The sequence below is a fragment of the Poromitra crassiceps genome (genome assembly GCF_964638095.1).
Source record: "Poromitra crassiceps genome assembly, chromosome: 1".
NCBI classification, from domain to species: Eukaryota; Metazoa; Chordata; class Actinopteri; order Beryciformes; family Melamphaidae; genus Poromitra; species Poromitra crassiceps.
In genome coordinates, this window is record NC_139623.1 from 83180873 (window position 1) to 83196405 (window position 15533).

The window sequence follows — 15533 nt, forward strand, 5'->3', positions numbered from 1 at the left end:
AGAAAGAGAGAGACAGACAGAGAGAGAGATTAAGTCAGCGTGGTGTTACAGTCAGTAAGCAGGCAGTGAACAGTGTGTATGACAGGTGGTGTTACACTCAGTAAGCAGGCAGTGAACAGTGTGTATGACAGGTGGTGTTACAGTCAGTAAGCAGGCAGTGAACAGTGTGTATGACAGGTGGTGTTACAGTCAGTAAGCAGGCAGTGAACAGTGTGTATGACAGGTGGTGTTACACTCAGTAAGCAGGCAGTGAACAGTGTGTATGACAGGTGGTGTTACAGTCAGTAAGCAGGCAGTGAACAGTGTGTATGACAGGTGGTGTTACACTCAGTAAGCAGGCAGTGAACAGTGTGTATGACAGGTGGTGTTACACTCAGTAAGCAGGCAGTGAACAGTGTGTATGACAGGTGGTGTTCCTTCTCACACACCCCCAGAGCCTCTGGCCGTGGCGGAGGCACTGGTATCCTCATCTCTCCCAAATGGACCTACACTGTCACCTCTCTCTCTCATCTGTCTATCTCATCTTTTGAGTCCCATGCAGTTGCCGTATCCCTACCCATCAAGCTCAACATTGTGGTAATCTACTGCCCGCCTGGTCCGCTTGGTGACTTTCTGGACGAGCTGGACACCCTCCTCTCCGTCTTTCCTGAGGATGGTACTCCACTCATCCTTCTGGGAGACTTCAACATCCAGCCAGTAACCTTACAATCTCTGCCTTTCCTTAACTTCTTCTCATCCTTTGACCTTTACCTCTCTCAATCTCCTCCTACTCACAAAGCAGGGAATGTGCTTGACCTGGTCTTCACCAGATCCTGCTCCACCTCTAATCTCACTGTGACTCCTCTTCCTGTATCCGACCACCACTTTATCACCTTCTCCCTTCCCATCCCCCTCCCCTCCTCCCACCCATCTCCCCCTCACTCTACCACCACCCGACGCAACCTAAAAACTCTCTCACCCGACTACCTCTCTTCTACCGTCCTCTCCCTGCTTCCCCCTGCCGAGTAATTTGCTCTCCTGTCCACTGACGAGGCTTCCACCACTCTTCTCTCCTCTCTCTCCTCCGCTCTTGATTCTCTTTGCCCACTCACCACTAAGCCTGCCCGATCTTCTCCCCCTTCTCCTTGGCTGACTGAATCACTGCAAACTTATCAAACTGAGCTTCGGGCAGCTGAGAGAAAATGGAGAAAATCACATCTCCCTGAAGATCTCTCTTCCTACCACCTTATCGACTCCAACTTCACCTCTGCTGTCTCCAAAGCAAAAACCTCCTTCTTCATCTCTGAAATCCAGTCCTCTGCATCCAACCCCAGTAAACTGTTCTCCACCTTCTCCACCTTCTCCACGCTCCTCAACCCTCCCTCCCCTCCCCCTCTCCTCCCTCTCTGCTGATGATTTTGTAACCTTCTTTACTAAAAAGGTGGATGACATCAGCTCCTCCTTCCATCCTCCAGGCACCCTCACTAACACTCCCGACTCCAATCCTGCTCCTCGGCCCCCTGTCCCTGGATTTCCTTCCTTCTCTCCCCTCTCTCCCGATGAAGTGCTTAAACTCATCAGCTCGAACCGAGCCACTTACTGCCCCCTCAATCCTATCCCTTCCTCTCTCCTCCAAACCATCTCACCTAACATATCTCCCTTCCTCACTACCTTCATTAACTCCTCTCTGTCCTCTGGTCTTGTTCCACCTGCTCTAAAGACTGCAAGAGTCAAGCCTCTGCTTAAGAAACCCTCCCTTGACCCTACTGCTATTCACAACTACAGACCTGTCTCTCTTCTCTCATTCCTTTCCAAAACCCTCGAACGAGCAGCGTCCGAACAACTTTCTCTCTATCTCTCCCAAAATGACCTCCTGGACCCTCTGCAGTCCGGTTTCAAGGCTTCTCACTCCACTGAGACAGCTCTTCTTGCTGTCACAGAGGCCCTTCACACTGCTAAGGCCTCATCCCTCTCCTCTGTTCTTGTCCTCCTTGACCTGTCTGCTGCCTTCGATACAGTCAACCACCAAATCCTTCTTTCCACTGTGTCTGACCTCGGCATTTCAGGTTCTGCACTCTCCTGGTTTGCTTCCTACCTCTCGAACCGCTCATACCAGGTCTCATGGAGAGGGTCCCTCTCCAGATCCTGTCCTCTTACCACCGGTGTCCCCCAGGGCTCAGTCCTGGGCCCCTTACTTTTCCTTCTCTATATCAGATCTCTTGCCTATGTGATCTCTTCTCATGGCTTTTCTTATCACTGCTATGCTGATGACACCCAGCTTTTCCTTTCCTTCCCCCCCTCCGACACTCAAATCGAGGCTCGCATCTCTGCATGCCTCAAAGACATTGGCGACTGGATGTCTGCCCACCACCTCAAGCTCAACCTTGGTAAAACAGAGCTACTCTTCCTCCCAGGAAAAGACTGCCCTCTCGCAGATCTCTCCATCTCCATTGACAACACCACTGTACTTCCCTCCCAAACAGCTAAGAACCTTGGGGTGCTCCTTGACAACCAGCTGTCTTGCTCAGCCAACATAGCTGCTACAGCACGCTCCTGTAGGTTCTCTCTCTACAACATCCGCAAAATCCGTCCCTTTCTCACAAGAGAAGCGACTCAACTCCTGGTCCAGTCTCTTGTCTCCTCCCGCCTGGACTACTGCAACGTGCTCCTGGCCGGCCTACCTGCCACCGACATCCGACCGCTTCAGCTCATTCAAAATGCTGCAGCCCGTCTGGTATTCAACCAACCCAAATTCTCTCACGTCACTCCCCTCTTCCAGGAGCTCCACTGGCTTCCCATCTCGGCCCGCATCAAATTCAAGACACTGGTACTGGCCTACAGGGCAGTACACCAGTCAGCTCCCCTGTACCTGCAATCTATGGTCAGGTTCCAAACCTCTCAGCGCTCCCTTCGCTCCTCCACCAGTGCAGGTCGCCTCGCCCCTCCTTCGCTACGGGGGCTCAAAAGTCGCTCATCCCGATCTCGACTCTTCTCGTCCCTGGCACCTCAATGGTGGAACGAGCTTCCACCTTCGGTCAGGACGGCTGAATCACTGCCGATCTTTCGGAAAAGACTAAAGACTCACCTTTTCAGGCTCCATCTGGGCCCTTCTTGATCTAACTTCGTTCTCTCTCTTTCTTTATAAAAAAAAAAACCTAACCTTGTACCACTAACCTAAACTTGTACCACTGTTCCTTCAGAAGTTGTAGTTGTCATAGACTGTGCTCCATAGTTGATTGCTCTATTGCTGACAAAAAATGTGTTATTGTAAGTCGCTTTGGATAAAAGCGTCTGCCAAATGACGTAATGTAATGTAATGTAATGGTGTTACACTCAGTAAGCAGGCAGTGAACAGTGTGTATGACAGGTGGTGTTACACTCAGTAAGCAGGCAGTGAACAGTGTGTATGACAAGTTGTGACACTTACGAGCGATGGACTCCAGGTTGAACTCGGAGCCTGGCTCATAGTCACAGTAGATGTTTAGGAACGGAGTGGCTTTGTCACCAGAGTCCTGACAACAGGAGACGAGGAGAGAGACTATCACTATCACCGCAGGCAGCATTTACAAAACAATGCAGTATAGTCAATGTTGTGATGAAATTGATGGTGGGTCTTACAGTTGCTAAAAGGATGCTATAGCTTGTTGCTGGAAACCACCACATGTGCGGGCGGCTTTAGCTCAGGAGGTAGAGCCGGTCGGCCAATGACGCAAGGGTTGGCGGCTCGATCCCCGCTCCCTCCCAGCTGCTGTCGCTGTGTCCTTGGGCAAGACACTTAACCCTCCTTGCAGGGCCCGAAATTAACTTTTTGACCCACCAGCCAGTGGCGGGTAGATGGAAAAAATCTACCCGCCAAGCATATTTCTTACCGGCCAAAAAAAAAAACGCATTTTTGTGTCACATATATCCATATATATCAATTTTTTTCAGTACATTTCAAGTAGATAAGGTATTACGTTGAAGAATACACACTTAAATAAGATAAAAAGAATAAAATTTGAAGCAAATTATTTTAATATATTGATTGATGATTGATTAATCAATAGCCTACATGTCAAGTCAATCTTATCAATACATGTCAAGTCAATCTTGAGCTTAAATTGTTGCAAAAAAAAACAACGCAACTAAAAGTAATAACTGCGACAGTCTCAGTGCAGACAGCACACAACTTGGGCTACACACCTTTCTCTCCCACTCCACACCTGGCACCTGCGTTAGCTCTCCTGCACTCGTTCTTGGCTCCGCTTCGGCTTTATTGGTGGTAAGCATTTTGATTCATCTCCTCATCATACTCGCTCAATGAATCAATCGCTCGGCAACAAGCGCGAGCGATTGATTCATTGATTGATTCGCCCGATGTAGGCTGTCAATTTAGCAGAGGTTAAAAGAGCTTCTTACCTCCGCTAAATTGACGACTGCATTCCATTCCACTCCAGTCATGTTTGGTAGCCTATACGGACGGCAGAGCCAGAATGAAACAGTCTCACAAAGCACTCGTGCCAGCTGCGCAGCAAAACACACATAACTATTATCTCCTCATATATACTGTATCATACGAGTGTCGGCAACAAGTGCGAGCGATTGATTCATTAATTTATTGATTCGCCCGACGTTAGGCTGTCACGCAATTGACACTGCTACGGGAGAGAATGAAACAGCCTCAGGAAGCACTCGTGTTATACTACTGCGCTGAACGCACTAACGTTAAACTAACCTTACGTTTCAGACTGCTCCCTTGTATATTGTGGCTGGGATCAGCGCTCCGCAGCACACTCCCAGGCCAGCGTTTAACAGTGGGAAAAATACGCTAGGTGGACACAGGCCGGCTACACACAGTTTTAATATTACATGACGACTATTTTGCAACCCGCCACGTGGCGGACAGATGCCAAATCTAACACGCCAAAGCAAAAATATGCCCGCCATTGGCGGGTGGCGGGCTCTAATTTCGGGCCCTGCCTCCTTGCTCCCGATGGTGTGTAGGCACCCTGCGTGGCAGCCTGCCGCCATCGGTGTATGAATGGGTGAATGTAGACTATCTACTGATTGTAAAGCGCTTTGGATAAAAGCGCTATATAAAAATGCAGGCCAGGCCATTTACATGTGGTGGGTGAATGGCTCTCTTCCTACAGGGATAGTCCACTGCTGGAGCTTTCTACAGCATGATTGCATTATGTCAAAACACAATGTCGTTTGCACCGAAGGCATTACAATACTGCTGTGGTGTAGCACTAACTCTATTGCAGCGGATTGGGCGTGATCAACCCTTCCACGGGCAACGTTGCAGACAGAGTAGGAAGGCTGATCCGTGAGCGGCTGCTGCTGGGACGTGAGTCGGGGTCTTAATCGGCCTCGGCTGGGTCTACTGGGCGAGGGTGTATGATGTTGAGAGACCCGAAACACCTTACAGTACGACCCCAGTTAACATCACTGATGACGCGTCCCAGCGCATGCTGTAGCATGTATTTTAAACCTGCTGGTCAAAGCTATTGAAGAAATCTGTGCTTTACTATAATAATAATAATATGTGGCGAATATTGTCCAAAACACACAATGTAGTTTGCTGGTGAAAGCTTTTCTTTATATATATATATATTAGGGATGGGCATTTCTAGCAAAAACACTATTCGAAATTCGCTGGCCAAAGTCGACTTTTAATCGAAATTCGAAAATAAAAATATATATTTTTTTTTGGTGAGTGAAATGTTGCATTGTCTCCCGTGATTCTAAGTCAAAGGCTTTATTAACTCATTGAGTGCCAATGACGACTATAGTCGTCAATTCAAATAGTAACGTTGAGTGCCAATGACGACTAAAGTCGTCAATTGCATTTTTTGACGGTGGGACGTGGATCAAAGCCTGATACATCTCCTGAAAAAATTTGGGGCATGTTGAATGTGTATAACCTATTTTACGGACCCATTAGGTGGCGACAGTGCTCTCCAGATTAGAGAAAGGTGAGGAAAAACAGCAGAAGAAGCCCCGTGATGAAACGGAAACCGCATCGGTATGCATCGATATGCATGAAGCATAACGTTAGCTGTGCCTGCAGCAGCCAATCTGCTCCCACAATTGAGCCCCTCCGTGTCCGCTGTGATAGCCCCTCCACATGATTAGTTGTGGAGTTGTTATTATTCTCAACTGGAAGCGCTGGGAGCCGGTGACAAATACACGCGGAACGCTGTGAAAAAGCTGGGTTTTCAGTGCAGAGCAAACGCAGCACAGAGCCACCAGAGACACACCCACGGAGGAGGGGTTTGCAGTAGAGGGGGGTGGGGCACGCAGGGCAGCATACAACACCGACCCAGACAGACCCAGACAGCAGGCTCGATGGACAGATTGGCAAGCTAGAATATCTGATGCCCACCAGCAGTAAATCAAGACCTGCAAGAAAGTGTAGGGTCTGCGCACACAGGGGCCAGCGCTGCTGGTTGCAGCTAAAAAATATTATTTTGTCAAACAAAATTCCTTTGTTTTCGCTGTTTTATTGAAGGAAATTGTTTTTGAGGTGTCACTACATCAGAAAATATTAGCTTCAGAGTCAGTGATGTGCTTGAAATGCTTCATTTCACAAAAGGCTGATTATCTCAGCTTCTAATTTGAAACGTCTGTTTTTGCTGAAAACAACCTAGCTTCTCCGGCTGATAACTAAAGAACGGAAAATGATATCAATAAACTTTTTTTTGCTGATGATACAATAGAGTCTCATCGTTCTTTGGGCGTGTTCGGTGTTTACATAGTAATATCACACAATATTCTGTGGGCCTCGAGAAATCACTGAAAACGCTCTGAAAGGGCTGGCACTGGGAGCATCGTCTTCCAAAAGTGGCTGGCACTCAAACTCTCGTAAACTCTAAAACTCTCGTTAACTCATTCACTGCCAATATCTGACTGGCATTTTTGGCACAGGCCAAGTATTTCCATAATGTTTGGTCATCTTTCAAGACCCACAGTAAATTCTGTACTAGGACTACAGTGATGTCCAATACCTCGAAATGAAGATCTAAGTCTCTACTTTCACCCCCAAAAAGAAAGTTAGCTTTTAGCATGTTCTGTACTCTACTTATAACCCTTTTTATACACCCCATGTTCACCAAAAAAGCCTGTCTGGGAAGAGAAAAGGGAGAAAAAAGCATTTTTGTAAAAGGGCACAATCTCAGGCATAACTCACTCTCAATTCTTTTATTTTGAACTGTATTGACATCAGACATGTAAATATTATTCGTTAGGACACAAATGACAAAAAAAAAAAATATATATATATATATATATATATACACACATGAAGTGCTTTTTTTTTACATTCAACAATACAGTTTACTCGGTGTGAGTGTGCAGACAGACAGACAGACAGACAGACAGACAGACACACCGACAGACAGACAGACAGACAGACAGACAGACACACACACACACACACACACACACACACACACACACACACACACACACACACACACACACACACACACACACACACACACACGATCCCCCTTTTAGATTTCTAACCCAACATAGGATAAGCAATAACCACGCCCTGTGGCGCTGGGATTGGCCAGGAGCAACACTGGAGGGCGAGCAGCCCAGCGATTTCATGAACCAACTGAAGAGCTCTTGAGAAGGACAGCGGGCTGCTGTGAGTGCCTTCTGCCCGCTGCTGCCTAGCTGTTCCTGTGTTTATTTTGATTTGTTCTGGTACACCGTCCTCGTCCATGTCTCCCTGTCATATCTATGATCGTTCCCGTTTTCCCCTCGGCTATTCAACACGTCCTCACCGCCCTCGCAAACTGATCGATCATTTCCTCATTCCTCCGATGATCAAACACATCTCTTGATTACTTTCTCCCGTTTTCTCCTGGCTGGCACAGAGGAAGGCGACTCCAGCTCGGCGTTTCTCCTGTCTGCACAAGGAAGCGTTACCCGTTCTCTGCCTCTTGCTCAATTTCAAAACAACAGCTGCGGTATGTGTTTGATCGCGTGCTGTCGGCTACCCTTTGAAGGCAGGGACCTGTGTCTGTGTGACAGGCTGGGCAAGTGTTTGCTGCAGGCGCTGCACCAATAAAAACAAAAACACGTCAAACACGTCCTTGGCGGGGAAGGCCATTGCTGATAACACGTCAAAGACGTCATTGGCGGTGAATGAGTTAACGGACAAGCCCGGACAACTCCCTCAATGAGTTAATTAATAGAAAAAGCTTCTGCTGTGGATTTTTAGCTCAAACAAGCATTGCACCACTGAAGTAAAGAACATGTTACATGACATTGACATTTTTGAAAATAAAAAACAGTTTTGACAATCATGAGTGGTTCATTAAATATTTAGTAGGCTCAGGTCTGAGTGCCAAAGGGGTGCCAAAGTCACCCCCTCTCCCTCTTCATGGGATTTCATCCGCCATTCATTTTTCCATAAACCTTGCTTAAAATGCTTATAAAAATTGTTTTACTTGCTCAAACCAAGCGATTCGACTAGGGGAGACAATGCAACATTTCACTCACCAAAAAAAAAAAAAAAAAAACTTTTTTTTTTCGAATTTCGACTTTCAATAATAAAAGTCGACCTTGATAATAACAACGATTATTCGAAAAATCGAAATTCGATGCCCATCCCTAATATATATATATATATATATATCCCCCCCCCCCCGGAATAGTCTCGCAGTGCCTCCGTCGCTGGAAGCTTGATGAAGTCGACGGTGGGTCGGACTATGTGAGACTATTTTCAGAACAATATCCACCTTATTTCTAGCGGCCATGATGCCTATGGGTGCTTCTTCCGGTGTAATCCTCCCAGCCTTGTTGCTGACAGCTTGACACCCGTCTGGGCGAACGGAGCAAATCACTAATCAGGTCCAGCTTGGCAAAAATCTCGTCGATAAATATCCCTTTAAGAGCGCAATGCATCATGTGTGTAATCGCCTACTGTGACTAATGTTAGCGGCTAGCTAGCTATGTTACATGGCAGTAAAACGCCACTGAATGACCAAATTGATATAACTTTTAACCATTTCGAGTAACACTGTTTCCATATGGATCACCGGCGTTAGTTTGTTGTTTATAACGTGGCTATATTTATCATGTTCTCTATCTATCTCTGATACACTGAAAATACTGGGAGGCGGGCCATAGCGGCTCCGTTGATGATTTGATTTGACAGTTCTGGGCATTGGCGTTGGCCAATCCTGGCGTGTTCCACTCCCAAATCGATTGTGTTCTGGCGCAAAGCGAGTGGCTTCCAGGACGAACAGGCTCTCTGAGGGGCGCGCCAGTAACGTTATTTTAGAGCAGCGCAGTAAATACAATATTCCTAGAACGCGAGTTTAACGAAACAGTTACATGTCCTCTGCATTCTACATCAAATAAAGACATTACTGTTTGTTTTATTTGGTATGTTACATACTTATTGGCCAAGTTATGTTAGTTTATGGGCTAGGAATTCAGCCAGGGTACAAGGGAGTATAGGCGGCCATCTTGCCTGCAGAGTTTTCAAATCAAGTAGAACACCGTTTTAGGAAATGGCAAGCTGCAAAAATCAAGTCACGATAAACCGGACCTTGTACCCGTAATTATTTTACAGCGGGGCATTCAAAAAGAAGGTGGATACAGAAAAACAAACGCGCTCAAACACAGTAAAAGAAAAGAAAAAGAAAAACGTTATCAAAATTCAATACATCATAATTACCAGTTGCATAAGGTGCTTATGTGCTTGTGAGAGATATTATGCCTGAACTCCCACATAAGGGGACCGTGAGAAACTGGCCAGGCGAGCGAGTCACCCGTCTCCCCTAACCTCATCGAGGTATGTTAGAAATGGTTCCCAAATGGTTGAAAACATTCTAAAGCCACTTTCAGACATGAACTCCGGGTCAGGTCAGGGTTGCTTCCCCTGAGCCTGACCAGACATGCCGAGTCTGATAACAAGTTGCTAAAAATAGCCTACATAATGGGCGATAATTGCCCACTAACTTTATATTTATATATATATTTTTTTTTTATGAAATACCTTTATGAATGTGATGCCCACCACCAGCCCTCTGTTGGGTGGAGACTTGTTGAAGGCATCAATTGATACAATCTCTGCATCAACTGGATGAAGAAGACAGAATGGACACCTTGTAATGTCTCTACATCAAATACATTATGGAAGACAACATAACCACAGTCAGGGAGTTAATAGATTAGAACTATTAGGATTAAAATAATCTGATAAAGAAACTCAGATAAACTGTGATGCTATTTTGATAGAATTTTTTTTAATAACTTTGACCATCAAAAAGATTTAAGAAGTTTATCGCCTCTAAATAGGCTGTTTAACTGAATACACATTTTGACCATCTCTAAATTAATCTTTTTAATTGCAATCAGCTTCTAACTGCAGCACTTCAAAGGTTTAATCTATAACATACGGTGCTGACTCTATAAGGTCTGAGGTCTCTGAAATCTGGCATCTTTCCATGTGAACGATAAGATTGAAGTGCTATAAAAATTAATTGTACATGTAATATATGAGAAGGAAATTCAAGAGTAGGCTAGTCCGTAAATGGTGAAGTTCATATTTAATGGATTTGGATGAGGTTATGGTCATATTTTTTCAAAGCATGCATGGCACAGCTCAGGACACGAGCATTACACATTTCTCTGGAAGAGGATGCTGTCTAGATCAAAACACACATCTCACACTTATTGTTTAGACACCAAACATGTTTCCTGCAAACATGTTTCCTCCAACAAAAACTGAAGAGTGTACACAATATTATTTGCATATTTCAGGGAAGAGTAGATGTAATTTAAGGATTTTATCATATCATATATCATATCATATCATATCAGACAAATTATTATTCAAAGTAGAGTATTTATACAACCACTTTGACTATTTCTGGACTAGGAATGATCTATACAAGTGGGATAATCTCCATCCCAACCGCAGAGGAACAAATCTGCTAAATAAAAACATAATTAACTGTCTGCAAGCACACTGACCAGCAGGGAGGATAGGACACAACCACACTCACTCGTCTCCAGATATCAATCCCCTATCCTACCCCCACTGCTCCCCCTGTCGGTCATCTCCTGTAAGTACTCATATACCAGTAATTATAAATAATAGGCCATATAACCCCCCTTCTCTTAGATCAGCAAATAATGGCATTTTAACTCATATTCAATGTCAGCCTAACTCAGCACCTCTCTCCCCTCCTCTGGTCATGAATTTCAGCCTCCTTAATGTAAGGTCATTAGGCAACAAAACTTTTATCTGTAATGATTTTATTACTTCCCACAATATGGATTTTTTTATGGTTACCGAGACCTGGTTGGCATTAGACGACAATGTGCCACTGATTGAAACGTCACCTCCTGGCTACTCATACTTTAACAAGCCCAGGGCTTCAGGCAAGGGCGGCGGAGTGGCAGTGTTTTATAGAAACTGTTTTAAATGTTCTGTAGTCGATTTGGGCATATTCTTGTCCTTTGAATATTTGTGCTTTCTTTTAAAAGGTTCACTTGAAACTTTGTGTTTAATTGTATACAGACCTCCAAAATCACATGGTTTTATTAATGAATTTTATGAGCTCATCTCCATTATCATGCCAAAATACAAAAATATTCTGGTTTTGGGTGATTTTAACATTCATGTGTGCTGTCCTGATAACAGTTTGGCTACTGAGTTCTTAAAGTTAGTTGATACTTTTAACCTTTCCCGTGCTTTAACAGGGCCTACTCATATTAAGGGTCATACTCTTGATTTGGTTTTACACTGTGGCATCGTGATCAGTGATGTTTTATGCCAAGAAAGTGTGGTATCTGATCACAAGTGCCTTGTTTTTAATACTTCGGTCCATAAGGAAATCAACCATACAGTCCTGTCCTATTCCCGTGTTTTTAACTCCACTTCAGCTGCTAGATTCTGTGACGCCTTCGCCTCTTCTGACATAAATTTGGACTCTGTGCTCAGTATTAATGACGCAACTACTATTTTTAACTCTTTATGTGCTAATATCCTGGATACAATGGCTCCCCTGAGACTTAGAAGACAAAAAACCTCTCCTCAGCCCTGGCTTAATAATGACATAAGATCCCTAAAACAGTTATGTCGCAGGGCTGAACGAATCTGGAGGGGTTCCTGTCAACCTACGGACCTGCAGAATCTGAGGGATTTAATGAAGAGTTTTAACAGAGATGTGAAATTGGCAAGAGATAAATATTACAGTGACCTCATTAACAAACATAGATCCAACCCCAGAACCCTTTTTAATGTTGTAAGTCACACCTCAAATCCTCCCCCCGCTGTCATTGAGCCCTCAACTGTCAAATGTGATAATTTCAAATCCTTTTTCTCTGATAAAATTAAGACCATCAGAGATCACATTTCTGCTACTGTCCAGACTGTCACTGAACCCTCTCCTCCTAGCACGACCCATACCTTAACCTCCTTTGACCTGTTAACAGCTGAAAAGTTGACCGAGACCATTACCAGCATGAAGAACTCCAGCTGCTCCCTCGACATCATCCCTACTCATTTCCTCAAAGAAATACTTCCAACAATCAGTCCATTTCTGGTAGATTTATTAAATTCTTCACTTTCCTCTGGCCTTGTTCCTGACTATTTCAAAAAGGCAGTAGTACAACCTCTCCTTAAAAAACCCACTCTAGATCCAAATATCCTTAATAATTTCCGGCCAATTTCAAAACTCCCATTCCTCGCAAAGGTTTTAGAAAAAATTGTAGCTAAACAGATCATCTCTTTTATGAATGGTAATGACTGCTTTGAGAAATTTCAATCAGGTTTTAGGGCAGGCCATAGTACAGAAACTGCACTCCTTCGGGTTTTAAACGATCTTCTTTTAGCAGCTGACCGTGGTCAACACTCTGTACTACTCCTGTTGGACCTGTCTGCTGCTTTTGACACAGTTGATCATAGTATTTTAATTGAACGTCTTAAAAATTGGGTGGGCATTTCAGGTTTGGTTTTAGATTGGTTTTATTCTTATCTGTCTGCGAGGTCATTCTGTGTGGAAATTGGCAACTTTCATTCATCTCCAACAATGTTAAAATATGGTGTGCCTCAAGGATCCATCCTTGGGCCTTTATTATTCGCTGTCTATATGCTTCCACTAGGTCACATCATTAAAAAATATAATATCAGCTACCATTTCTATGCCGATGACACACAGCTTTATATCTCCTTTGACACTAATGATGTAAATCAACTAAATAACCTCCATATGTGCATTACAGAGATCAACAACTGGATGGCATCAAATTTTCTACAGTTAAATACAAGCAAAACCGAGATCATCATCATAGCTCCAGACTCATCGCAGAATCACATCTCCTCCCATCTTGGCCCCTTCTCATCTAACATTACTAACTCCTGTAGAAATCTCGGTATCATATTCGACAACCATCTCAATTTCGATCAGCACATAAACTCCGTTGTCAAATCATGTTTTTTCCAATTAAGAAAAATTTCAAAAATAAGGTCATTCTTATCCACTAAAAATCTGGAAACTGTCATTCATGCTTTTATTTCATCCCGGTTAGACTACTGCAACTCACTTTTCTCCTGTCTCACACAACAAAACATCAATAAACTTCAGTTAATTCAAAATGCCGCAGCTAGACTCATATCCAGGTCCAACAGGAGAGAACATATCACACCGGTCTTAAAATCACTTCATTGGCTTCCAGTTCGTTTTAGAATTGATTTTAAAATTTTAATGATCACTTTTAAGGCTTGTAGAGGACTGGCTCCAGAATATTTAGTTGACCTCCTGCACCCCTACGAGCCAAACCGCAACCTTAGATCCTCTGGGAGGTCACTCCTGGCCATTCCTCCATCCAGACTCATAACTAAAGGTGACCGGGCTTTCTCTGTTCATGCTCCCCGGTTATGGAATGACCTTCCAGAGGAGATCAGAGAAGCAACCACACTGTCATCTTTTAAATCACGTCTAAAAACTCACTATTTTAGACTTGCTTTTTATTGATCTTATTGTGATTTTATTGTTCTATTCCTCCTAGTTTTTTAATATTACACGTTTACATGGTATATTTAATGTCTACCTAGTGTCTTTAATTGTATGCAATTTGTATGTACTGTCTGCCTTCTGCCTTTTTTAATCTGTATGTAAAGTGCTTTGTAACTTGTTTTGAAAAGCGCTATATAAATAAAGGTATTATTATTATTATTATTATTATTTTATATACATCTTAAAACCTGACTTTAGGGTGTCTTTAAACATAGTTCCTACTACAATGGAATTATGTTTAAAGATATAGTTACTTATATAGGCTAATGCTTGTGAATAGCCTACCCTTGTAAGAAAATATTTTGAGACAATATGATAATATGTACACACTGATATGAAATGGTATATAAATGGTGCTGAAATACATTATTGTGGTAACATTACTAACATTCTTTGGGTCACTATTAAGAAATAGCATGCAAGGTCACTGTTTGTCTTTGCTTTAATGAGACAGTTTCATGAAAGCATATCTTCCAGACAGTGTACCTGGTATGTAGGTGAACTGCACCTCCTTGGCCACAGGTCTGATCTTGTGCTGCAGGTCTTGGTATCTGAAGCACACCACCTTGCCTTTGAGAGTGGCTGCCAGCAGCTCCTGCTCCCCGGCCTGGCACAGCCCGTAGATGTTACTCTGTGACGGGAAGCGGCTGAAGCTGTCCTCCGCGAAGGGATACGACTCCCGGGGCATCTTGAGTCAAACTAAACCTGCTGTTTTTCTTTCTTTCCTGTTTTTATCTCAAATTACAAGCTGGGCTAGCTACTCGTGATCAAGTAGCTCTGCTTCCCGACGCCTTCACAGCAATATCAAGCCATCCCGGCTAACGAACAACAGTTCCGCTTGTACATAGCAAAAATAATGCACCCTGTGACGAACAGGAGTTATAACGGCAAGTTGGGGGTGATACTTGTGCTTTTATTTTAAAGGCAAAGCCATTCTACCTCCGGCTAATTATGGTTAGCTTATCACAGGCAGTCACAGGTGCAGCAAAACATCCGGGTTTGGGAGGAGCTCTAAAGTTGCATTCAAGTACAGTCGGAATTATCGCCTGACCATTCGAACAGCCCAACAAAACGATAAAGTCTGGGAAAGTTGAAGTTTCTTTTTCTTGTGGAAAAATGCATCACAATCAGGGGTGTAGTGGTAAATACAGAGGTGGGTAAACGATTTGTTTTTCCGCATTGATTCATACAGTTGATCTGAAAATAGAAGAGTGGTGTATTTTCTTCCTCAGTCTTCAATATGCCACTGCAGCAAAAAGCAACTCTGTGCTGATCCAAAATACTGTAACAACACAGGCGAGGCCGTTCGCGAACCCGGAGTCAACTTACAAGCCCAACACGTTAACCATCAAGCTAAAGGGACAATCCCTTTAGCTAAAGTCCACGTGCTTGCTTTTATCCTTACAGACCCAGGATCGCTACACTACCTCCACCTGTGGGAAGCACAGCCCCTGCGCTTCAGCGTACTCCATGCCTCACCAGCTTGGTGCAGCAACTGGCGGACGATTTCGGCTCCCTCACGCA

General features: G+C 44.0%; 1 protein-coding gene across 2 annotated transcripts in view; it reads right to left on the bottom strand.

The window, feature by feature from the left end:
- The window catches only part of kptn (kaptin (actin binding protein)), a 43801-nt gene extending 29052 nt beyond the window's left edge, over positions 1-14749 (bottom strand). Inside the window, exons 1-3 of one of the 2 annotated variants that reach the window (XM_083644166.1) lie at positions 14496-14749; positions 9980-10062; positions 3407-3491 (exon numbers count right to left, since the gene is read on the bottom strand). In XM_083644166.1, the coding sequence (XP_083500292.1) occupies positions 3407-3491; positions 9980-10062; positions 14496-14697 (370 nt within the window). In that variant the 5' untranslated portion in view covers positions 14698-14749. Of the gene's footprint in view, positions 1-3406; positions 3492-3597; positions 3729-9979; positions 10063-14495 lie in introns of those variants that run through there. The other variant, XM_083644167.1, reaches the window with a different exon arrangement.
- Positions 14750-15533: the final 784 nt, after the last annotated feature.